This window comes from Mus caroli, unplaced genomic scaffold (assembly GCF_978045245.1).
Source record: "Mus caroli unplaced genomic scaffold, Mus_caroli_1 scaffold_11, whole genome shotgun sequence".
In the NCBI taxonomy this organism is placed as follows: domain Eukaryota; kingdom Metazoa; phylum Chordata; class Mammalia; order Rodentia; family Muridae; genus Mus; species Mus caroli.
The window spans coordinates 85,312,087-85,337,086 of NW_028227266.1; the positions used below are offsets into that span (position 1 = coordinate 85,312,087).

The 25,000-nt window shown below is 41.1% G+C and overlaps 2 protein-coding genes across 18 annotated transcripts in view; one reads left to right on the plus strand and one right to left on the minus strand.

The window, feature by feature from the left end:
- Ube3d (ubiquitin protein ligase E3D) overlaps positions 1–7,746 on the minus strand; it is a 160,285-nt gene extending 152,539 nt beyond the window's left edge. The window contains exons 1-2 of the mRNA XM_021172683.3: positions 7,537–7,746; positions 383–579 (exon numbers count right to left, since the gene is read on the minus strand). Coding sequence (XP_021028342.2) covers positions 383–579; positions 7,537–7,613 — 274 coding nt within the window. The 5' untranslated portion in view covers positions 7,614–7,746. The remainder of the gene's footprint in view (positions 1–382; positions 580–7,536) is intronic.
- A 2,296-nt stretch (positions 7,747–10,042) lies between these two features.
- Dop1a (DOP1 leucine zipper like protein A) overlaps positions 10,043–25,000 on the plus strand; it is an 83,888-nt gene continuing 68,930 nt past the window's right edge. For 16 of the 17 annotated variants that reach the window (XM_085827791.1, XM_085827801.1, XM_085827793.1 and 13 more), the window contains exon 1: positions 10,043–10,138. The gene's annotated coding sequence lies outside the window, so the exon portion shown is untranslated. Of the gene's footprint in view, positions 10,139–21,900; positions 21,955–25,000 lie in introns of all 17 variants that reach the window. The other variant, XM_085827792.1, reaches the window with a different exon arrangement.

Below are 25,000 nucleotides of genomic sequence, written 5' to 3' on the forward strand. Positions count from 1 at the left end.
ACATATCTATGCAGTGTTTTAAAACCAACCAGGTTTCATACAACAGCTTTATAATTTTATCCTCATATCCGCGAGCCGGACATTTATGGTTAAAGAAATGAACTGGGCAGTTTGGGGGAAATCTCTGCACCTTCTGCTCAAATTTGCGACAAGGCTAAACATCCCCTAAAAATTAAAGCGTATTTTTAAACATACAGTTAAAAGAAAGACATGAAGGTTTGAGAAAGGGAAGTGATACGATTCACAGCACACAGCTGATAACGGGCAGAACTGATCCAGACCCTGGAATCTCTCGACCCCTCCAGGGTCTAACTTTTCACCTGGGAAAAGTTCAACTGAAAAAAAAACATCAAAGCCCTCCAGGAGTGCGGCTCCTACTCACGTGGGCTGGATTCAGCCTGGACCCGCAGGCGCAGATGTAAACCATCGCCACTGACAAACTGCAGCCCGCCACACGAGGAAGGTACAAGTCTGACCCCTGCTGGAAGTCGGATCTCGGTGCAGCCGTCAGGAGTTCTCACCAAAAGAGAGGTGGGCGTTATGGAAATGTCCAGGTGCATCCCTCCTTCATCTGGCCCACTGATGACACAAAATAAAAGCCAAGTGAATGACTTCTCTCTAAAGAAAGGCAAAGCTTACAAAATCCAAACATTAACCCAGCATAGAGACCCTAAAATCCTTGTCCCAGGGAAACAGAAACAGACCCTGGGAGACAAGCTGGACTAGGTTAGATCAGGCAGGGCTGCAGCCATCACCACGTGAGATCCCCAGGTCATGTTTTTAACTCTTGCTTCTGAGAACAGCATTAAAGTCAGAAAATCAAAGTACTGTTTAGCCGATAATCAAGATTGTCATAAAGAGTCACAGATGCCAGCAAGGTTTCTGTTAAAAAAGTCAGAGAGTAAATATTTCCTGAGTTCTCCACCAGCCTGGGACCCACAGTGAGAACCTATCTCAAACAACAGCAAACGCGCCAAACAACAGAAAAAAAGCCAGTTCTTAGCTCACAGGCTGTGCCAAAAGAAGCCACGAGATAGCTTGGTGTCCACCTTTACTACTGCAATAATTTTGAAACACAGTTGGTGCCTAGAAATGTCCCCCCAAAACACCATTGGGAACCTGAGCCCCCACTGCCCCTGCTTCGGGTGACTATTCTTCTCAGTTGTGAAAAATTCAACCACTTACACAGAGCTGACTAAAGTGAATACACACTGTCTGCATTGCACCTAACACCCAAAACAGAGCGGGGTGTGTGTCTACAGTCCTCAACTGTACTGCTTAGGAGATCTCGGCTCGGGAGGAAAGTTTACACACACATTCAACACAGATGTAAGTTTTCTTGTGTTGATTGTTTTTCAGCTGAACTTGTAAATCTGACTGGCTGTTCCATGAACCACACGGTCTCCATAAGATGATGTGTAGGAGAAGGCAGCTGGGGGGGGGGGGTAGAAGGGAGAAGAGGGCACAGGAAAGAGCCAGCGGAAGCCTGGTTGCATAGAAGACTGACCAGGGAGATAAACTGTGCACTAAAGACAAAGGAAGTGTGAATGTCCTGTGTTGAGACTCCACTTTCAGTGTCTTGGGGCATTCTTACTATTATTATTAAGGGGCCACACCCTCCTTAAAACTATCCAAGGACAGCACATCTCCCTGAAAAGCAGCTATCATCCTTAAATGCCCCACAAGACTTAGTGATATACTTCTAGATGCAGCTTCAGCAAGTTCTTAAACACTGGATACTAACGAAACAGGAAATCTGCAACTCTTACAGGCTAAATGTCATGGTGAAAATATTTATCCAATGCTGCAAACCAAGACCTTTTGTTTATTTTGTTACTAGAAATCGGGTTATCAAACACTTAAACATGAAGTAATCAGTGTGTTAGTCACCGTACTGTCACTGTGACAAAGCGCCTGAGAAATGCAACTTAAGGAGAAGAAACTTGCATGGTGTCTCCAGCTTCAGTCATTCTGGTCCACAGCCTCTAAGGCCTGTTGCCTTGGGTCCGAGGAAAAGCTGAATATTACGGTGAGGAGCATAAGACACAGCCGTTTGTCTCGTGGCTGTCAGGAAGCAACGAGAGCTGAAGAGCACCGGCTGCTTTTAACCACGATCTGCCCCTCACTGTTTCCATTTCTCCCAGTAATCCACTTAGCTATGAGTCTGTCAATGGGCTACTCCGCTGATGAGCTTAGGACCATCAAAATCGTGTCACCTCTGAACACTGATACACTGGGAGATCAGACTTTCAATACATGAGCCTTCTGCACACTTCAGATCTAAACACTATCGGTCACACTCCTTCAAGCTTTCTTCTGCTTAGCATCTCACAGGGCATACCTCATTCTCATTCCACTCAGTGTGTTAGGCAAATGTTACCTCTCATTTAAATAAAAGACTCATTCTCCACCCCTCACCTTCATTGTGGTTCTCCAGGTATTTCTCTCTATTTAGTATACTACTTTATGGTTCTTATTTTACCCTTTGTTTTTGTATTTTTCTCTGGCCATTATTCATTCATCCACTGCTATTATGAGCAAGAATGTAAAGTGGTGTACAGACTATAGAAATTAGTATGAAAATTTTTCAAAAACTAAAATTAAAGCTATGACATGACTAGGCTATATTATTCCTGTGTGTGTGTGTGTGTGTGTGTGTGAATGTGTTTGTGTGTGTGTGTATGTTTGTGTATGTGTGTATGAGTATGGGTATGTATGTGGGTGTGAATATGTATGTATGTGTGTGTAATTGTGTATGTAAATGTGTGTGTATGTTTGTGTATGTGTGTATGAGTGTGGGTGTGTATGTGGGTGTGAATATATATGTATGTGTGTGTGTGAATGTTTGTGTATGTGTGTATAAGTGTGAGTGTGTATGTGGGTGTGAATGTGGGTGTGAATGTGTGTATGTGTATGTATCTGTGTGTGTATCTGTGTATATGTGTATGAGTGTGGGTGGGCATGTGGGTGTGAATGTGTGTATGTATCTGTGTGTGTATGTGTTTGTGTATGTGTGTATGTATATCTGAAAGACTCTTGGGTCCTATCACAGAGATTTTTTCACATCTATGTTTATTACTGCACTACTCACAATGGTGAGGAAATGAATCCAGATGAATGAAAAAATAAAGTTGGTCCATATACACAATGGAATTTTATTCTGTCATGAAGGAAAATGCAATCATGGCTCTCTCATGAAACTGGATGGACCTGGATCCAGCCCATTACATTATATCAAACTCAGTCAAATAGCATGTTTTCTCGGATGGCATGGATACTAGATTTTAATTTTTATATATGTGGGTGAAGGTGGGTTTAGGTCATATAATAAGAACGGAGACAGTGAGAATGAGAAATGAGGTCCTAAGGAAGCAGGGAGATGAAAAAGAAAAATAAGGTAACAGAATACATTTGCCATGACGAAAAAGAGAGCAAATGGGGAATGGAAGGGGGCCAGCAGGTGGGGATGGGGATGGGCTTGGAGCAGAGGAACAACAAAAGAGGAACAACAAAATACCTTAACAAAACCCATCTGCTGCAGGACATTTAATCACACTGTGAACCCCAAGATTGTGTTATTTACTGAAAAAAAAAATCTTTCTAGTTGCGGTGTGGTTTAGCCCTTAGCCCACACTCTTAATCCCTCTGGCTGGAATACAGACATACCCTTAGCACACACCTTTAATCCCAAAAGATGAAGATGAAGTTAGGGTGTAGAAGGAAGCACCCTATTTGAAAATGATGTCTAATTGAGTGGCAGACAAAGGGACGAGTCAGGGAAAGATTTGACAAAATAGGATATGCCCACCTCTCAGGAGGAGAGGAAAAAGAGGCTACAAAAGAGAAAGCAGCACAGGGAGAGAAAAGGAAGAAGGAAGTTTTTTTTACTGAGAGGGTTTTACAGAGACAGATTGAATAGAGAACACGCTGGACACAGGTGAAGACAGAACAAGCAAGACAATGAAGGAGCTAGAAGATGAGAACAGATTGCCAGAATTAGTATGAGGCCATGCAGAGCAATTCAGGAGAGGCAGAGAGAGAGAGAGAGAGAGAGAGAGAGAGAGAGAGAGATGAATTAGATAGCATAGAGAGGAGTTTGAGCCAGAACAGCTGAGTTGAACCATCCGGACAGAGTTCAGAAAGAGCTAGAAAGGGTGAGCATATTCAGCAGCAAGTCTCAGAGCCTGAAGGTCTAGATAAAATTGTATGCAGGCTAGAAGCTTCAAGGAGTAGACCTAGGTTAGCAGACTGAAGCAGTAAGCCTTAGAGACTACAGTTACATTAGGAGAATTACAATTACACCCATCATTTGTATTCCTAACCTTGAAATGCTAATATAAACACACACATACAGTAATTCCACCCTTAGGTAGGAATGAATATATATGCCAAGTGCCACATACCTTTAATCAAGGCAGAAGAAGCGAGTGAATCTCTGAGCAAAAGGCTAGCCTAGACTGTAGGGCAAGTTCCAGGATGGCCAGGACTACACAGAGAAACCCTGTCTCAAAAACCCAAAACTAAATAATTAATTAACTAAAGATGAGGATCCAAACTCAATAAATAAATATATCAATAAATAAAAGGAGTAAAAATTCTAGTAAATACATAGATTGTCAAATTTTATTTGACAAAAAAAAAAAACCCTCATGTGTATGCTACATGGGGGAAAAAACACTTATAAAGACACGGGTTTAAAGGATCAAGGCAGAAAACAATGTTCACAAAAACAGTGTAGGGAACTGATTTGTGATACAGATGCTGAGCTATTCAATAAGAAAAATTATGGTCGTAATTAAAGACCACCAACCAACTAGATATCCATATATAATAAAATAAACTTTGACTCCTATTTTACTATGAACACAAAAATTAATCCAATGTGCCAGAGACAGAAACAAAAGTGGTAAGTCTCCTAGAAAACAAATGCAGAAAAGCTGAGCCCAGTGTCAGCCATGCAGTCGGTCCCAGAGGCTTGGGAGGCTAAGGTAAGCACATGGTTCCTTAAGCCCAGGAGCCTGGTTAGAACAGCAAGACCCATCTCTAAATAAAGACACAGCTGAAAGAATCCTAGGGGGGTATATGGGGTGGAGGGTGGGGTCACAAAGTTGAGATAGGCGAAGATTTAATGCACCAAATAAGGCTGTTTAAAACAAATTGAGACACTGGATTTTATTAAGATTAAAATTTTTGCTCATCAAAAGACAGAACTCACTGAGTGTCCCTAGGTTGAGAAGCAAAAATGCCCTGGAACAAAAAAGATACAGATCCAAAGCACTTAGGATTTCCAGATTAGGGATGCTCAACAAGTAAAATCTATGCAAAAACTGCAATCTCCAGAAAAGTCCAAAATATGAAACACTTGAGGCCCACCCAGACCCTTTCCCATAAGGCACACTCAACCTGCATTAGTAAAATGAAAACATCTGCCACAGATGCCGGAAAACATCCACAAACTCACAGGGCTTTAGATTGTAAAGCACTGTTTCAACTTAGCAACAAGACTAACCTGTTTTTATTAGCTAGAAACCATAAGATACTTTACAAAAGAACACCCTTGGATTACTAAAAAGTAGGTGAAAAATTTCTCAACATTGTATGCCACCAAGGAAATTAAAATTACCATGAGATACCTCCATATTCCTATCAGAATGGCTCAACTCCAGACTGGCCACCTTAGAGAACTGTTTGACAGTTCCGCACAAAGTGATGCACACATCTATCCTATATTACCGTAATTCTACCCTTAAGTATTAGCCAAGGGTATATATGTCATAAAAAGACATTAAACAAGTCTGGGGGTGTGGCTTAGTGGCAAATGTATTTGCCTAGCTCCAACACACACACACATCTTATAAAGCAAAGTAATGCTACTGACTCATAATAAACACCTTCTGGAAATAATAATAATAATAATAATAAAAACATCCGGCAATAGAAAAATAAGAACATGGCTTGTGAGACACTCAGACAATGGGAAACTACTTGGTAAGAAACGGGAAAGAAACACTCATTTAAGCTACCACAGAGATGAAACATGAATCGCAAAGCCTTTGTTGGAGGTTCCCAGCCCTGTGAAAGCACCTGCAAGCAGGCAGATCTATGAGTTCAAGGTCAGACTGGTTACATAGTAACCCACGCCAGCCATGAATACATTGTTAGACCCTGTCTTACAAAACAACAACAAAAACATGTTGGGAAAGGCAGATTGAAACATCAATTTCAAAACATCAGTTGGCTATGTCAGCTTGACATATGTCAGGAATTAATTAAAACCCCAACATGGAGGGCACATGGTGAGGGATTTTTTTTTTTTTTTTTTACTTAATTGGAAGTAGGAAGACTCACTTCCTACCTTTGAGGTAGGAAGACCTTCCTTTATCCGGATCTTTTGAGCTGGGAAGAGCCACCTCAAATATAAGCCACAACTTCTGCGGGAAGAGGACATGGAAGAAAGAAGCTCTTTGCTTGCTTGCCCTCCCTCTCACTGTCATTAGGAAGTGCACTGAAGACCAGCTGAGACACACAGCCTCATGGACTGAGCAAACACTGGATTTTTGGACTCACCATTCATTCATAGCCACTGTTGGTCTGGCTGGACTGCAAGCTGTAAGTCGTCCTAATAAATCCCCTATTTATAGAGAGATTCATTCAATCAATTCTGTTACTCTAGAGGACCCTGACTAATACACATGTCAACACAGTTCGAGAAACAGGGAAATTGTGTAGATTGGTTGAATGGGACCAGACCATGGTTCTTACTAGGATAAGGGACTGAGTTGTGTTAGAAGTCAACAGTCAAAAGATCAGAGAGACAAACAGGCAGTCTAGCAAAGTAGGTTTCTCACAGTTTGTTTGGTACGAGGGATTAGGCAGCTGTATTTGGTAATATATGTATTCTTAATTACCAAACACAGTGGACAGAAATTGTGGATATTGATCTCACTCCTCCCCACCCTTCATGCCCATACTGGGGAGTACTCATGATCTGTACAAGCTACACAAATGAATTGTACTGAGCCTAGACTCAATCCCAATCTTAAAACCGAAGAAATTCGGGTAATTCTGCCCATGTGAGAAAGGTAGGGTTTGAGTTCAGTCCTCAGGCCGCATGCAAAACTGCCACTTTAGCTACTTGTCAGATTTTAGGAAAAAGGGAGAAGCTAAGGGGAAAAAAAAAAATACAACTGTGCTGCTCTGTAATACATTTTCACATCTATTTGATACATTTGTCACTAAGAACTAGGCAAAACCCATGAAGAGATCACAAACCATTAAAATTGCTGACCATAAGCAAAAAGGAGCATTTTACCCCCTAAAAGTTTCTTGTTTGTGTAGTAAATATGAAATTTAAAGTTCGCAGACAGGCTGGGGAGATGGTTCAGCGGCTAAAATGCTCGCCAGGGCAAACCATCTCGCCCCGCGCACGCGCCTACTGCCCGGCGCGCTCGCTCCCTCGGTCCCGCGCATCCGCGCTCCTGTGCCACGCACACGCGCACCAGCTTCCGGGCCGCACACCGGTGCTCCCTCCCTTACCCCAGGATTAGCAGCGCGCTCTGCAGCCGTCTCCGCACTTCCAGGAACACGCGCGTTTCCGCCGCAGCCACCGCCATGGCCGACTCAGGGACCCACGCGGGACGGAGCCCACCGTTACCAGAACCCGGACAGGGTGGGAGCACGTGCGGCCGTAGCAGGCGGCTGGCTCCCAGGCCAAGGCAGCGCGGAGGGATCCGGTGGCGGCCGGCTGTCGGCTAGAGCGCCACCTTCCGGGCAGAGAGCGTACTGCCGAGGCGCCGACCTTGCCCCAATGGCCGCATTGTAGGACAGTTGCGACCCAGAGAGCAGAGCTGGCCTCCACTGGAAGGATGTTGGATGGGCTTGACTACGAGCATTTCTGTCCCTGAAATGAACAGGAAGCTCAGATTTGGGCCAGGAGAAGCTCTTCTCTGGATAGCTTGAGTAGGATGAGGTAGATAATGGAGCAGAGGCTGTACAGGTGGTACTTCCCATAGGTCCAGAGCTGAAATACCTGCCCCAAAGCCCACTTTATCGGAGTCTCCTTTATTTGAACTAGAACAGTTTATTAGCTTCCGTATGATGCATCCAAAAATACCCAAGATTGATTGGCCATTACATTTCGCGTTAGATATGGTACTTCCAAGACTGAAACAGTTGCAAAAACAAGTGTAAGCTCTAAAAGACTGGTGGACTTGTATCTTGACTAACCATTCATGTAACTTTTGAGAAGCTAAAAGAAAATGAGTAATTTCTGATATACATTCCCACTATACTACAGAAATAAAAGAAGTCAACTTAATTGCTCCTACAAGATACATTTTGAAAGTTTGATACAGTAAAAGATCTAGTGTGGTATAAACAAATATATCAGGCCATAGAATTTCAGTTGGACACCTTTTAAGAATGGAAAGCTGTTATTTAAAACATAGCTTGTATAATGGAAATTGTCTTAGTTAAGGTTACTTTTGTTCTGATGAAGCAACATCACCAAAGGCATTTGGGGAGGAAAGGGTGTATTCAGCTTACACTTCTATACCACTGTTCATCATTGAGGGATGTCAGGACAGGAACCCAAACAGGGCAGAAACCTAGAGTGGGAGCTGATGCAGAAGCTATGGGAGGGTGAGTTTACTGGCTTGCTCCCATGGTTTTACTGAACCTGCTTCCCCATAGAACCTAGGATCACCACCCAGGGATAGCACCACCCATCATAGGCTAGGCCCTCCTAGGTCAATCACTATTTTAAAAAACGAGTTACAGTTGGGTCTTATGGAAGCATTTTCTCAATTGAGGTTCCCTCCTTTCAGAAGACTCTATCTTGTGTCAAGTTGACATAAAACTAGCCAGGACTGAAATCCTGTTTATTGATGTTCCATTTCATAATTTCATAGTCATAATTATCTGACATTGAACAAACTGGAAACATTTCTAAATAGGTTTAATCCAAAGAGGATGGCGTATATCTGCAGTCCCAGCATTTAGGAGGCTGAGGCAGGATTGCTGAAAGTTCAAGGTCAGTTTGGGCTATATGAGTGCAGGGCCATCTAGGGCTATGTGGCAAGACTGTCTCAAAACAAAAAATGGTCTTAAGTATACTGAAAATATGAGATTTCAGATGACTTTTCTAATATCAACCTTTGAGGTGTTTTAAAGTTTATCACGTTGCTACATAAATTCCTATTTTATCCCAACAATTTGAGATCATAAGAGGGAATAATAGCTTTAAAAAGTAAAAGCTTGGGGATGGAGGGTTGGCTTTGTGGTTAAGCCACTTGGTTGCTGTTTCAGAGGACTGGGAAGCTAGGTTTATAGCACTCATAATTGCTTGCAACTTCAGGGCATCTGACCTCTTTCTCTGGGCTCCATGCATGCACACACATACCTGTGGCACTCCCACATAAAATATAAGTAAATAATTTTTGAAAAAAGCAAAGGTAACTACTATTTGGTGGCAACTCATTTATTTGAAGGACAATTGTTCTCTTCTACTTTTAACACCGAATACTACTTAAATTTTGTCAATACTTAATATTGACACCTAGCAAAATACACAGCGTCTTCAGAACAGCGTGCTCCTCATATATGGTTTAAAACTAGAACACGCAAAAACACTTGTAAAAACTTTCGTTTTTCCTGATGTGATGGTCTGGACCAAAAACAAAACAAAACAACAACCCTTTCGAATACGCATTTGAAAGAAGGCTAGATACAAAAAAAAAAATATTGCTAAACTGGCTCTCGGTTTCACACAAACTGTGCCTGAAATGGCGCGCATAAAGTGCTGGTGGATCCAGATGATCGAACTTAAATAATACTTCAAATTTTCAATTCCCCCATTCCATCAAAATGATGGTTCGCTCGCTGGCTTGTTGCTCACACCTTTCCCGCCTTCCCTCCGCCGTCTCCCCGGTCGCCCGCACGAGGGCGCTGTGGCGCCGGCTAGCCGTGGCCGCTGAGCAGCGGACGGGGGCGGGGACGGAGGCCGCCGACGTCGACGCCTGCGTGGGCGCGCGCGGTGCACGCTGGTAGCTGTCACTAGGCCCTGGGCTGGCGGCCTTCGTGCGGCTGCCGCGGTTGCCAAGAGAGCGGCGCCAGCGCGGAGCGGCAGAGCCCGCGGCAGGTAACAGCGTCCCCGCCCCCGGCGCGGTCGCGCGGCGAGACGCGGCACGGTTCGGGCGAGCGTCTCCGGGCTTGGCCTGCGGTGGTGGCGTCGGGGTGTCACCGCCCGGCTCCCACCTGAGCCCGCCTCTGGGTGGAGGGAAACGGGGCCCTGACCTGCCCGGGGCGAGCGGTGGGACCCGGGGCCTGTCCGCCCGTGGCCTTCGGCGGGCAGAGCCGGCACGGGGCAGAGGGGTGGTGTCACCTGGACGCGGGTGCCCGGCGCCTTTGTTGGAGGCTTCCCGGCACCCCGTTGCCTCGCCAGCCCGGTGGGTCCCTTTGAGGATTGAGGCGACACCGAGGCCCGCCGATGTGCCGGTGCAGAGGGTTGGGAAGCAGAGCCAAGTTCACCAAGAGGAAGCCGAGCTAGCACACGGAAGTTGTTAACAGTCCTCACCTTTGATTTCCAAGGCTTTGAAAGTTGCCCCATCGCTGTACTTAACCTCACCCTCATCCTGTTGAGGAGGGAATAGCACGTAACTGTACTTTCTCCTCCCCAAGCAAATTGTGTCTTGTTAATTCTTACATTATCTCGGAGTTCTGTGGAGTTGAAGAAAACTCAGATTTAGAGATTGTAGTCAACAAACACATTCTTTTTTTCTCTCTCTCTTTTTTTTTTTTTTTTTTGATCCGAAAGATACAGGAGTCAACCTCATTTAGTAGCTCGCAACTATAGGGTCAAAACTTTTCATTCTGGAGATGTTAGCCCCGTATGTAGGTGTCAAGGTCTTGCCACTTTGAGGTTAGTTGTATTCGTGTTAGCATGGCGTCGCTATGTGCTACCCTATGTGCTAAGTCACAGGATTATCAACCCCTTGGTTCGTTGAGCTGACAGAAATTATAGCCCAGGTCGTCTGAATGCCTTGTTGTAATGGTTACTTCTAGTTAAACTTTGTCATTCCTCAGAACTGCTAAAAGGGGTCCCCTTTTGGGGACCCAATTTTTAATAAAGAATTTTTAAAAACTGAAGGAAACACAGACCAAAAATGTGACACCATGACCCAAAGGTTAAATTTAAGTTAATTGCTTTCGCATCTGTTGTGAAGAGCCCTACTTTGTAATTCCAATAGTAGAAACAACTGTAGCCTGGGGCTTGAGAGCTAAGGTTCAAGCTCTGTTTTTGCTGCTAACTGGGTGTGATCTCTCTACCCCTCAGTTACTGTCTGTATTGTGGTGTCTAGTTTTGTTTTAGTGGTACTGTGATTGGGAACCAGGGCCTCGTGCATGCTTAGTAAGATTCTACCACAAGCCTGTGCTCCCACTGTGAACTTTTTTATTTGGGGTGCTGGGAAGGAGTGAGACCTAGGGCCTGGCACATGAACAGCCTCAGGAATTTGAAGACCTCATGATTTTCCAAATTGCTATTTCCCATCAAGACTGTACTAAAGCAATAGTTTACTTCCCTTAAACAGTGTTCCATGTCAAATCATGTGGCAACACACTAGATTTAACCAACCTTAACTTTTGTTTTCAGTACTGGAGATCAAACCTGGGGTATTTCCAATACAAGGCAAACACTCTACCACCAAGCCACACCTCCTTCCCCCAAGTTTAACTTTGATTTGCTTGTGAAGGCAGCTCCTCAAAGACTTCATGCTATGCTTGCATGCATAGAATTTCCAAAGGAAGGTTTAAATAGCATTTCCCAAATTTTAAATTTAATTTAGCCCAGTTTCCTTCTGTCTGTCTGTCTGACTGTTTTTTGTTTTCCTCAAGACAGGGCTTCTCTGTATAGCTCTGGCTGTCCTGGAACTCTGTAGACCAGGCTGGCCTCAAACTCGGAAATCCGCCTGCCTTTGCCTCCCGAGTGCTGGGACTAAAAACATGCGCCACCACGCCCGGCTGAGAGCCCAGTTTCTAATGCAAGTATATGGTAGAATGCTTACCAAGCATACCTGAGGCCCTGGCTTTCATTCCAGTACTGTTAAAGTCTCCTAGAATAAAATAACACATGATACCAATTTCAGAATTACTGTACTAGAAGTATGTCTGCTTCTAAGCGGAAAAAGCCACGAATTGGCCCCTTGTTGCTGTCTAAGGTCTCTGGGGCATGAAGATCTAGTGAGACCTCTTTGGTATAACAAAAGATGTTTAAGGATCCTCAGTATAAAAAAGTTACTTTTAAGGATGCATGTATCACTATTGGTCCTAGTTTATTCTTTCATTTATAACAATAGTATCTTTTTTCCAGCCTCTTGATGCTTTTCTTCATGTTTTGGTTTGATTTTTGTGGTTATTATTGAATGTTTGTAGAAAGGCCCTTTAAAGTTCCAACAAATAAAGACGTGTTGATAGTGGCCTTCCTTTCACTGACTGATTTCTCCTTCTAGTTAGTTAGGCATCTCAAAACAGTGACATATGAAAGTGATATAAACTGGATTCAGTGCTTAATGATTTTCAAATCTGGGATAACTGAAAAATACTAAAGGTCAAAAAAGTCTGATGCTATTATTTCTGACTGTTTGGAAACAGTATCTAAATGTTGAAAATTAAATCCCTTGGCTAAATTCTGATAAGTATTATGCTGGGCTTTTTGTCACCTTCAGAAAATAACTGAGGGAGAAAATACTTTTGGGTTGCAGTTGCTGTCCCTGTCTTTTGCTCTCTTGCTTCTCAGCCTCTGGTCAGGTAAAAAGGCTGGCAGAAGCTATTTACCTCATGGTGGCCAAGAGAGAGGGGAATTTGGCAAGATTCAGCCCATCCCTGCCATACCCTTCCTCAAGTCCAACCTACATTCTCTTAGCTTCACTCCTTGAAGTTCTCAAACACACACCCACTCGTCCTCACTCCCTGCAAATGGCAGCAGTAGCTTGGGACCAAGCCTTTTGGAAGTTATCACTAATATTCTTCAATCTTGAAGATATTCTGTCTCCTTTATTACTTTGGATAAGTGCTACTAATGAACACCTTAGTTTGAGGGAGTTGGGATTAGAATATTTAATTTTATTTGTTTTTTCAAAACAGGGCTTCTCTGTATAGTCCTGGCTGTCCTGGAACTCATTCCATAATCCAGGATGACCTTGAACTCAGAGATCTGACTGCCTATTCCTCTAGAGCACTGTGTGCACCACCATATCATGCTTAGAATATTTAATTCTAATAGATAAGCTTTCAATACGGTAAATTTGACCTCTGAAATAAAACTATTTAGTAGATATGTAAAGCTAATGTTTTGTTTGCTAGCTAGAAGTTTTTATTGGCAGTTTATTGTAGGAAAATACTGTTTTGATTCACATGTTCCTAAACTGTGATTTCTCTCTTTCCTTGGTGTTATTACCTGTGTTATAAGCCAAGTAAGCCTTGCACATCAGAGACTTTATATTTACAGATCAAAGATACTATCAAATTTTTTAAGGAAAAATTTAACAATTCTACAACCCATGTATCCAACCTGCTACCAGTCAGAGGTATATTGTTCTGTTTCCCTTGTTTAGAGTTCTCTTCTTTTATGCTTGTCTGAATTCTGTCTTTCAGGTTCTACCTGTATAACACCTCTTTCATGAATGACTTCATTTTCAGTTATTTCTTCTTTTGCTTGCCTGTACTTAAAAAAAAAAAAAAACTTTCATCCTTCATGATGGCTAAATAGATGAATACATGAACATCACAAGTATCTTGTCGATCAAATAGATGATTTAATGCAGCATTAAAAATATGTTTCCCTTTGGCCATATATACAAATAGTTTCCTATATAATATATTTACATATTATAATTATATTTTTACAAAAAGACTTGAAATACACTTTAGTTAACAGTTGATAGCTCGTGTTATAAACAGAAGGCAGACATAGGTAAAAAATAAAGTAGTCCTGCTGAAAGCTTCTAGCTAGAAATGCATGTTCCCTGTATAAGCCTTCAGACTGAACGTTCTTTGTTTAAAAGGGGGAATTGCCAGAATTTCAGTGTCATTCTTGATGCCATCCTGGCACCAAAATAAGACTTTCTTCTTGGTAGTTGGAAGGATTGGAAGGGAATGAGCAGAGATACCTTCCTCAACCTAATTCACTCTTACCCTCCCCAGGCCATGAAGTCATCTGTCTGGTGGTTGATGGACCAAAGTTAGGTTCCATAAGTATTTAGTTAATCAAAAAATTTGAACTTCTTTTGAAGTCTTATTTGTGAGGAACTTGGGGGATGACTTTATGGAAAATTCAAAATGTTAAAGCATGCTTTTAAAATACAATTCCAAAACTGGGCCATGGTGGTGAACACCTTTAGTCCTCCCAGTACTTGGGAGGCAGAGGCAGGCAGATCTGTGAGTTGGAGGCCAGCCTGGTCTACAAAATGAGTTCCAAGACAGCCAGGGCTATTACACAGAGAAACATTGTCTGGAAACAAAACAAAACAAAACCCCAAAATGGGCAAACACTGATAGAGAACTATATTTTCAAAACTGTCTTAGTGTTACTAGTATCACATTTATAATAAAAAGCTTGAACTGCATTTTTAGTACGATAAGTCATCTTTAAACTAAACCTTCCAGAAGGAAGAAAACCTAAATCCTAGAAGCAAGATCCTTCTGTTAAGCAAGTGATCTAGAGGGATAAAATATACACTTTTTTAAAATAACTTTCATATGTGCTTTCAGAAGGAGCTTCCTGAGGGCGGAGTCTAAGAGAGTAAATAAATAAGGCGATGGGCTCAACGCACAGCTCGGTCCTCCTCGATTCCTCTCTTACCACTCGAGTTTATATGGCCAGTTTTTCATATTTCATTTTCCTCTGTTTAATGAGAAATGCTTCCGTCATTTTTACCCCTTTTCCTCTAGTATAATAAGTTTGCTCCTGTCTTTTGGAAGGACATTCATTCATAGGAACTGGCAAGAAAATAGATCCTCTGTTCTTTCACGTGGACATTTTTGTGTCTCAGGTGGCTGTGAAAATTTATAAACATGTATCTAGATTTTGAGCCAGAAGTTGTTTTGTGTTCAGGGGTAAAGAGTTTACCGCTTACCATTTAGTTAGATTAGGGTTCCTATTTTCAAAACAAACAAAAACCAAAACCCCTCATGGTGATGTACTCACAGTGATTTGCTACTCTCTCAGCTGGATATTGGATTGCTGTTAGTTTGAGGTTGGGGGTGCAGCCTCACACTGGATTTAGAAATGAGCTGTTTAATCTGTGTCCTTAGAAAGACTGGACCCCTGAGAAGTGCTTTCTTCATTGTTTGTCTCTGCCACAGATGAGCTATCAATGAATGACAGTTGACAATCACAATGACTATAAATGGACAGAAGTCTTAGTGCTTTGAATCAAGAAGAAACATAGCCTACATTTTCATTGTTTTCAGTTGTGTTCTGTAATGTTGGAAAAGAAAGATATCAGCTGTTTAAAACCTTTTCAATATGCTACTTTTATAAAATTTCCAGATAAATTTTCTAAAATAGTTTGTATGCCACAGATCCCATCCCAGATGACCAATTGTACTTTTTCAAAAGACAGAACTGGCACAGTGGCTTTTCTATACATTCTAACAAATAGCTTACCATGTGGGCTTTTTATAGTTTTTTTTTTTTTCTGTATTTTCTTAAGAACATAACAAAGCACATAATACTTGCTTTAAAGTTACTCTATCGTTTTGGCATTCATATTTCAGTGACTTCCTTATTGTGGACAATGGCATCATCAATTGGAAACTCAACTTTGAGCCTGAATGGGGTTCTAGCATCATAATTAGTGTATGGCATCAGAGTCCTCAAAGTGCCTTCTCCAGGCCTACCTGATTCTATAACTTGATGCAGTTAGTTTAATGTGATCTGATAACCACTATACTATGTGTTTTAGAATTCAGAATCTATACCCTCCCCCTTTCATTTCAGTGATCATGCACTTATTTTTATGACTTGCTGAGTACTAGAGCCTAGAAGTGACTGGGGATTCATATTAGATCTGTCGAGCTCTGTCTTAGGGTGTTACTAGGAAACAAAACATTTTACAGTCATCTGCTTGTGTTGTGCTGTTATCATGCCTACAGAGTGCCTCAAAGCCAGGAACAACTAAAATGTATCTTTTTTGGAAAAGTATGTTTAGAACTTTCCCTAGTGAGTTGGGAAAAGTACTAACCATCGTTTGTAGTAGACAGGCAAGGCTTGCAGTTGTGGGACTGGGCTACATTCAGCAGAACATATACCTTAAAAAAAAAGAAAAATATTGTGAATAAATTCTTCTAGTTATGCATTGCTGCATGTCAGATTGAATTGGTTACCTTTCTTACTGCTATGACCAAATACCTGATGAGAGGGAAGTTAAGGGAGGAAGGGTTCATGTTGCCTTGTGGGAAGGAAGATGTCAAGTGAGGCAGCTGGTCACATTGTGTCCACAGGTAGGAAGCAGACGTGAATACTGCTGTTCAGCTGCTTTCCTCAACCTTTGCTTTTTAGTCAAGTATAGGACCTCACTCCAGGATATGATGTCACTGGCATGGTGGTTCGTCCCCTCCCCTCAGCAGAACCGTTTGTAAATTCTCACACAGGCGAGGCATGACTTGTGTCTTTTATGTGATTCCAAATCCCGCGAGCTCACAGTGAAATTTAACCATTATCTAAGTCATCTCAAGTCATACTGACTTAAAATACTGTCTATCACAATTCAATGTTTTTTGTTTTGTTTTCATTTGTTTGTTTGATTCATTGATTTTTTTTTTTTTTTTCTAAAAATGATAGAGGGCCTTGGCTATGAAGTACTGCCCCCACCTCCAGCCCTTGTGGTATTGCAGTTGCCAGTTAGTCAGAGCTACAAACATCTGAAGGTTTAATTTAGGTTGGTGGTTCCACTTATAAGGTAGTTTGCTCACAGGACTAACAAGGGTTAGTTTGTTCATTTGTTTTTTTTAAGATTTATTTATTTATTTTATGGGTTCACTGTTGCTTTCTTCAGACACACCAGAAGAGGGTACCTGATTCCATTACAAATGGTTGTGAGCCACCATGTGGTTGCTAGGAATTGAACTCAGGACCTCTGGAAGAGAAGTCAGAGCTCTTAACCTCTGAGCCACCTCTCCAACTCCTGTTTGTTTTTGTTTTCTCGATGTTGAGGAAAGCTACTCCCTAAGTGCTTCTCACCTTCCCGCTGCTGCTTCCGAACCCCTCTTTATACAGTCCCTCGTGGGTGGGGACCCTCAGCCAGAGCAGATTACTTTTATTGCTATTTCATTACTGTAACTTTGCTACTGTATGAATTAATATAAATATTTGTGTTTTCCAATGGTCTTAGGCGGCCATTAGTCATTGAACACCCCCAAAGGGTCTCAGCTCACAGGTTGAGAATGACTGTTCTACAGTGTTGCCTGATTAATCCTTTGACAAAGACAGTAACTCCAGAGTGAGTGATCCAAGAAACATCCAGGTAGGAGCTGCCATATTTTCCAGCCCTGGGCAGAGGTGTAACTAACTAAGTTCACAAGCAGCATTTAAGATACAAATCTTACTCTACTTCACACATACCGCCTTCCCCATCTGCCTTTCTCTTAGGAAAGCACACAGTCATCAAGCCAGAGCCTTCCATGTGCTAGGCATTGCGCTGGATCCTCAGCCTCCAATTGATGTTCTTTAGGGACATTATTTGGTCATTCTTTGTTCAATTCTTTTAAAACATTGTAATAAATAGGAAACACTTCTTGTAATTTTAAAAGTATATAGTGAAAACTCTTTGCAGCCTTCCCATAATTCCAATTTCTATCTGTCCAAAGAAGATAATCAACTTTATTTTTCTGTTATTTTTAAGAGGTATCATATTCATACAAATTAATATATTCATGTACTCAAAACAGTGTGGTAGTAGCATAAAGACATAGGGACCATGGAATAAAATGGAATATCATAATATAAATCTCAGAATATAAATATATAGTCAAATATTGTTTCATGAAAATGCCAGGACCACCCAGCATGTGAAGGACAAGCTCTTCTACAAGTTGATTGAGAGAAACTACATCGACAACTTGCAGAAAAATTAAACTTGAACTTCATATACTCCAAAATTAATTAATTAAAGACCTAAATGTAAGACATCAGACAATAAAAACTCATCACAGAAAGAAAGCAGAGAAAAGCCATGAGTCTCAGATAACACATCAGAAGCACAGGCAGTACAACAGTGAGAAGGCAGCCCCGGAACAGGAGAGAGTATCAATCCAGCATACAGAAAGAGCTACATTCAGCCACACACACCCTAATTAAAAGATGGCACAAGCCTGTGAAAAGATATCGCTCCAAAGTTCTCAGTGTCCAATAAACATGAAAAGAAGCTCAGTGTTACAATGCAGGCGAAAGCTGCAGAAATTCTCCTCTCACCCCTTAGGGCAGCTGATTCCAAAACAAAACACTACACAGAAAGTAGTGTTAGTACAGCTATAGAAAAATTCGAACCTTGTGTGCAGTGGACAAGGAACATAAAATGGCATAGCCAAATGGAAAATAGAATGATAGTTCCCCAAAGCATTAAACACTGGGGAGATAAAGCACTTGCCACACAAGCATAAGAACTGCAGCTTGGTTCTCCAGAACCCACAAAATGCTTGGTGGGCTGCCTGTAATTCTTCTTGGTAGGTAGAGAAGGATTCCTTCAGAACTGTCTCGCTAGCCAGATTAGTGTATAGGTGAGCTTGGGGTTCAATTGAAGCCTACCAGTCTCTGACCTTCATATATGCACATATGATTATATGCACCTGCGCACACACGCATACCACACACATAAAAAACAAATCCATAGGTAGAAACTGAAGGTAGAGTCATAGAGAAATGCTTGCATGCCAGTGTTTGTGGTAGCACCATTTAGGAGAGGTGGAAACAGCCTAAATGTGCATTTACAGATAACTGATAAAATAGACAATATGGGCCATGTAATAGAATATTCCTCAGCCTTAAAAAGGAAAGTTTGACACATGCCACAGTGTGCATAAGTGTTGAGGACATTGTGCTAAATGAGACAGACCTAGTATAGTGAAAAGACCAGCGTTCTGTGGTTTTGCTTATGGGAAGTAGCTGTAACAGTCAAATTTATATAAACAGAAACCAAATGGTGGGTGCCAAAAACAGGGCAGGGAGAGGAAATGGAGATTGTTAGTGGATATAGGGAGTTTTAGGCTTGCAAGATGAAAGTCAAAGACGACTCTACAACTTCGTGTACTTATTGCTAATTAAATAGACACTCAGTTAATGATATAGTAAATTTTAGTTTGCTTTACAGCTTTAAAAGATGACAGGCCTTTAGAGAACAAAGCATATGTGCATTCAAAATACTATAGTATAATTTAAACCATGTTTCTACTATTGAAAAAGATAATCAAAGAATGAGCCAAGTCAGGATCTGACTTGTAAGGTACCATTCAGAGGCACAGTGTGAGTGTCATCTAATAGTAAAGCTTCAGGTGACAAAAGAAGCAGAGGCACAGTTGGAAAGGATAACAAGAGTGAAGGGAGGAAGCCTTGACTGCTGAGTAGTAGCTGAGACTTTCCTTGCAGGGAGAGAAGTACAAATGATAAGATTAAATATGTGGTTCCCATTATTAAAAAGGACTTGTAATGGAGACTGTGAACTTGTGTTTTACTTTTCTGGAATTAAATGTCTAATTTATAACGAGGGCATTTCTTACACACTAAGAAAACTACAGTGCTTCACGTGGATTATCAGATTTACCTTCCTGGACTTCCTGAGGGAGTCGTGTGCTCTGCTTTTTACTTACAAACGTAATTGGCTCTTGGAATATAATGAAAACACAGGAATCTGCTGTAATTTAAATGTAAGACATGTAGGATCCATGGGTAGAAGTTCACTCTGAAAGATAGGCACATTTGTGCACATTGCTAAAACTGTTCCAAAAGCAGATCTCCTGGTTGCCAAAATACCTGTGTGTATAGCTGGGGGTTGGGGAGCAGTGGTGCTATTAACAGTTCTGCTTGCTTCCTAGAGCTTGTGCAAAACTTTTCTCCACATATTCTCCTACTCCCTTTAGTGGACTAATATGTAGATGTAAGATAAACATTCCTGTATAACATTTTATCCAATCATTTACATGCATAGACATGATCATATTTGGTCCATGTAGATAATTTACATTTTTATGAGTATACTATTTTAATATTCTCAGTTTGTCTTTCCTTGTCATCTAAAAATGTTGTCATTTCTTCATATATAAATAGTATATATACAAAGAAAGAAAACATTTCAATACTAGCAAATAGTAATAGTCTGAAAAATAGGATTTTTCCTTTTCTCTTAAAATTGTTTTATACAATATATTTTGATCATATCCTTTTCCCTTTCCCAACACTTCCCAGAGTCTATCCATCACCTTAGCCACCCAACTTCATGGTCATTGTGCTTGCTAGCACTCCTCTTCACTCAAGTGCTAGCTTGCCCTCTTATTTGTCTGTCTCTCTCAATAACCAGACAAAAACAAAAACACAAAAAGGGGTGGGGCAGGGTGGTGTTGTTAGCCATGGGGCCTGCCCCGAAGTGCGGTAGGCATAACCAGTGACAATACTGAGTGGCCAACACATAGGAGCACACCCTGAGTGCAGTCCAGGAAGCCAGAAACAAAGCATGGCCTTATTAGAGTAAGATGATCGGCTAGAAGAGTGGCTCTTGACTTGCTGACAGCTATGTGGATCTGGAAGGACTGTACCATAAGATGCTTTTGAGTGGTCTAAATTGTAAATAGAGAATAAGGAAATGAAATATTGAATGTGGAAAGACCTTTCATAAACTTTTGCTGTGAGAGAGGAGAACAGAGAAACTGGATGCCAGCCAGAGGGCCTGTGGAAGGAAGTCCAGGGAAGGTGATGAGTTTTGACTTCACACACAGGGCTGCATAGAAATTTTTTCTTTGTAGGAAAAGTTTGTATTGAAGGGGAATGGAATACTGAGGACTCTGAGCATAGAAAAGGGAGTGAGACCTAGACCACAGCAGAGGCAGACCTTTAGTCGGAAGGTCTTTAGTTCCCAGCAGGGAAAGCAGGGAATGTGGCTATGGGGCAAGCTTGGTGTGGGTTTGTTAGACCAGGGGAGCTGAAAGCATTCCCCATGCTGCTGCTTCCTCTCTTTTCAATTAATTACATCTTACTTTGATTGTGCTTATTTTTTTATTTTTGATAATGTTGTTTTGCTTCCCTGCAAAACTTCTAGATTCAAGCCGTCCTCTGCCTCGGCCTCCTGAGTGACACTCCATACCTCTGGCACCCCAGACTTAGCTGTAGTTGAGGTCCATAGAGGACTGATGGTATAGCATAGTGATAGGGTGCATGTTAGCATGAGAGAGACTAGGTTCAATTCCCGGGACACTGTCCCATCCCCACCCCACCCTACCCTCCACCAAAAAGGGGGGACAGGGAAGAAAAGAAAAAACTACATATGTATTTTTTTCTTTCTTGAATGTTTCCACCAGGCCATTGTTCGTATCCATTGATATGAAACTCAAAAGACAGTGACTAATAAAGTCATAGGCAAGCACATTTTAAAGAGCTTCATTTTTTGTGTTCACAAAACCATTCATGATAAGACTGAGTTTTATACTTTGTCATTAACAATTCAGGACCACAACCAAGACTAATTAGAATGCCTTTACCAGCGATTAGCATGTTTCCTAGTACTATGTTGATTTAATAGGGAGTGATGGGAGCAATAAAGGGAATGCTTTAGCATTTTCTGTCATAAACATTCTGATAGCTTAAATATATTACTTGGTTTTGATGAGCTTTGAACTAGGTTTTATCTCTTTTTATAGATGAGGAAACCCAGACTTGAGAAAACTAAGTGCTTAGGTCAAGCCATTCATCTGGTAAGGACTTTAATCTTGTGCTGAGAATCTCTCGACTAATATATGTTCTGAAGCTCTATTTTTGTTGCATTTTATGCTCTAGATTTCTATAAAATGTCCTTTTATTAATTTGGGGGGTGGGTATTTGTACTTTGTTTGACAGGGTGTTACTCCTGTAGACTTGTCTGACCTAGAACTCACTATGTAGACCAGGATGGCCTTGAACTCACAGAGATCCACTTTCTGGAATTAAAGGAATTTCTACCAAGCCTGACTCTTGTATTAAATATTTGGTGTAGTGGGTTTGGTTGTTTTGTTTTGTTTTGTTTTGTTTTGTTTCTGTGTGGCAAACTCTTTCTTGGGAAGAGGCAGTCATAGGTTTTCTTGATACAATATGGGAAGTATTATGTTTGTGTATGGTTTAATCCATGTAGGGACATACTGTGTTAATAGACTATGATGAGATAAATACAAGGATGGAAGTAAATACTTACAAATCTTTATGGCAATTTCACTGTGTTACACTGACTAACTACATAATTATATCTGTAGGTAATAAACTGGGAGAAAACCTAGCCCTTAGTCACAATTCACTTGAGAAACACTGACTCAAGTAACCTTAAAATATGGAGGAGAATACCTAAGAACTGAAATGTGTACTACATGTTAGGTTAAAAAGTAGCATTCCTGTTTGTGTTCTAATGTATGATGAATTTTGTGGTTAGCTCACTGTGGAAGCTGGACCTAGTGGCAAATTCATATCTATAATTCCAATGTGCAAGAGAGTTGCTGAATGAGAAAGCATCCTGGCCTGCACATTTTCAGGTCCCAAGGTTATTTTCTGGCCTCCTCGCACATGCATACACATGTATGAGCATCAGCAAATGGGTGTATTCCTCCAGCCTCCACTAAATAAAACTACATCTGCATTTCCTTTAAGATTCATTTTTGTATTTATAAGTAAGTGTATGCACATGCCTGTGGACACCAGTGCAGGTCAGACTGTGGCAGTTCTAGAGCTACAGCAGGTGTGAGCAGCCTGATGGGTGTGTTGGCCCAGAGCTTAGGTCCTCTTCAAGGGCAGCAAGTGCTCTAACTGCTGAGCCATCTTCCCAGCATTCCATTCTTTCCAACCTTTAGTCCATGAAAGTTTCTATCCGTTTATAGATGTTTTCTTAACTATTCAGAGTCATGGCTTTGTTTTAGTATGCCACATTTCTTTTTATCAAAAGCACATTGTTTTGTATATGGAGATGGTTGAATTTTTGAAAATGTTAGAATAAACTAAATATGTTTTAAAAGTTCATATCATATAGCTCATGATAGACATATCTTCACTCATTAAAAGCAATCTTATGAGAATTCTGAAAGCAAATTCATATGAAAACTGAATATTTTATTGACATTTTATAAACAAAACTATAAATATTTACATGTATTTCATTATGAAAAGATAGGTTCATTATACACACCCAATAAATAAGTTAAATAGATCAAAAAATAAAAAATAAAAGCTTGTCAGATCTTGGGACTGAGAATGATTCCTAATGGCTTTTATTTTGGTTTGACTTTTGTTTCAGACAAGGTATTATTCTTTAGCACTGTCTTCTTCTTGCTGTTGTTGTTTTTGTTGTTGTTGAGACAGAGTTCCTCAATGGCCTAGAACTTGCCAAGTATTCAAGGATTCATCTGTCTCCACGTTCTCAGTGCTGGAACTACAAACACATAACGCTGCACCAAGCTTTTTAAATTTAAAATGATGTATTGGTGTGAGTGATATCTGAGTGTGTACAGGTGTGTGGAGATCAGGACAACAGTAAAATGTTTGCCTCAGTTGCTTCTCTGCTTCTTTTGTGAAATATGCTCTCTCTTTGAACCTGGAATTGAAGTTTCAGCTAGAATGGCTGGCCAAGGAACCCATAGCATCAGCCTGTGACCACTCTTATACAGCACTGGGGCCATAGGCACACTCCACCATGACCAGTTTTTCCTGAGGCTCCAAACTCAGGTTGTTAATTTTATATTAAGCACTCCATTCCTGAGCTGTTCATTGTCTGGCTTTTTTTTTTTTTTTTCTTTCCGAGACAGGATTTCTCTGTATAACCCTGGCTGTCCTGGAACTCACTTTGTAGACCAGGCTGGCCTCAAACTAAGAAATCCACCTGCCTCTGCCTCCCCAGTGCTAAGATTAAAGGCATGCGCCGCCCGGCTAATTTATTTTTTGCTTATTCACTTTACATCACCCTCACTGTCACCCTTCCAGTCACCCCATCCCACAATCCCCCTTCCCCCTGGGTATCTCCCCACCCTGGCACATCAAGTCTCTGTGAGGTTGCATTGTCTGGCTTTTTGACATGGATCTGGGAATCTCTGGTCTTCATTCTTGCAAGACAATCATTAGATCACCTGAGCTGTCTCCCCAGCAACCTGATTCAAACTTAGAGTTGAACACAACTACATTAGTTACAAGTGCCACAAATTTAGCTGGTCATTAATGATTAGCTTTTTTTATAACATATAAAAGTTTGAACAACATATCTACTGAGGTTTAAAAATTGTATTATCCCTCTGTGTATTGATAAATGACTCCTATTTTCATGAGTAGGAATTGCTACTAAATTGCTCCTCAGGTTAACCTTCTATGTACACTGAATATTGATTGTGTATCTTCAGAATGAATGTGTTCTAGCTTAAGGTAGAAATCTTGCCAAGGAAAGAAGTTGTCTCTGTCAGCAAAAGTTATGCATGTGCTTTGTTTACTCCACTTCCTGCTGACACATCACACTTTAGGTTTACTTATTAGAACTTACTGTAGTGCCTGCATATGCCTTTAGAAAACCTAATACTTTCTTTCCCATTACGTTCACTCAGAAACAAAACTGGAAATGTTTTAGATATGTTCATCCCATGAGTATCCTTATCATCTTAGAGGTTTTATTATCCACAATTATGGCTTTGTTTTCCTGCCCTGCTTCTTATTTATTTCATCTGAAACATATTGGTGTGTGTATGCTTATGGTTGTTTTCTAAAATGTTAGATGAAACATGCCTGTAAGCTCAGCTGCTT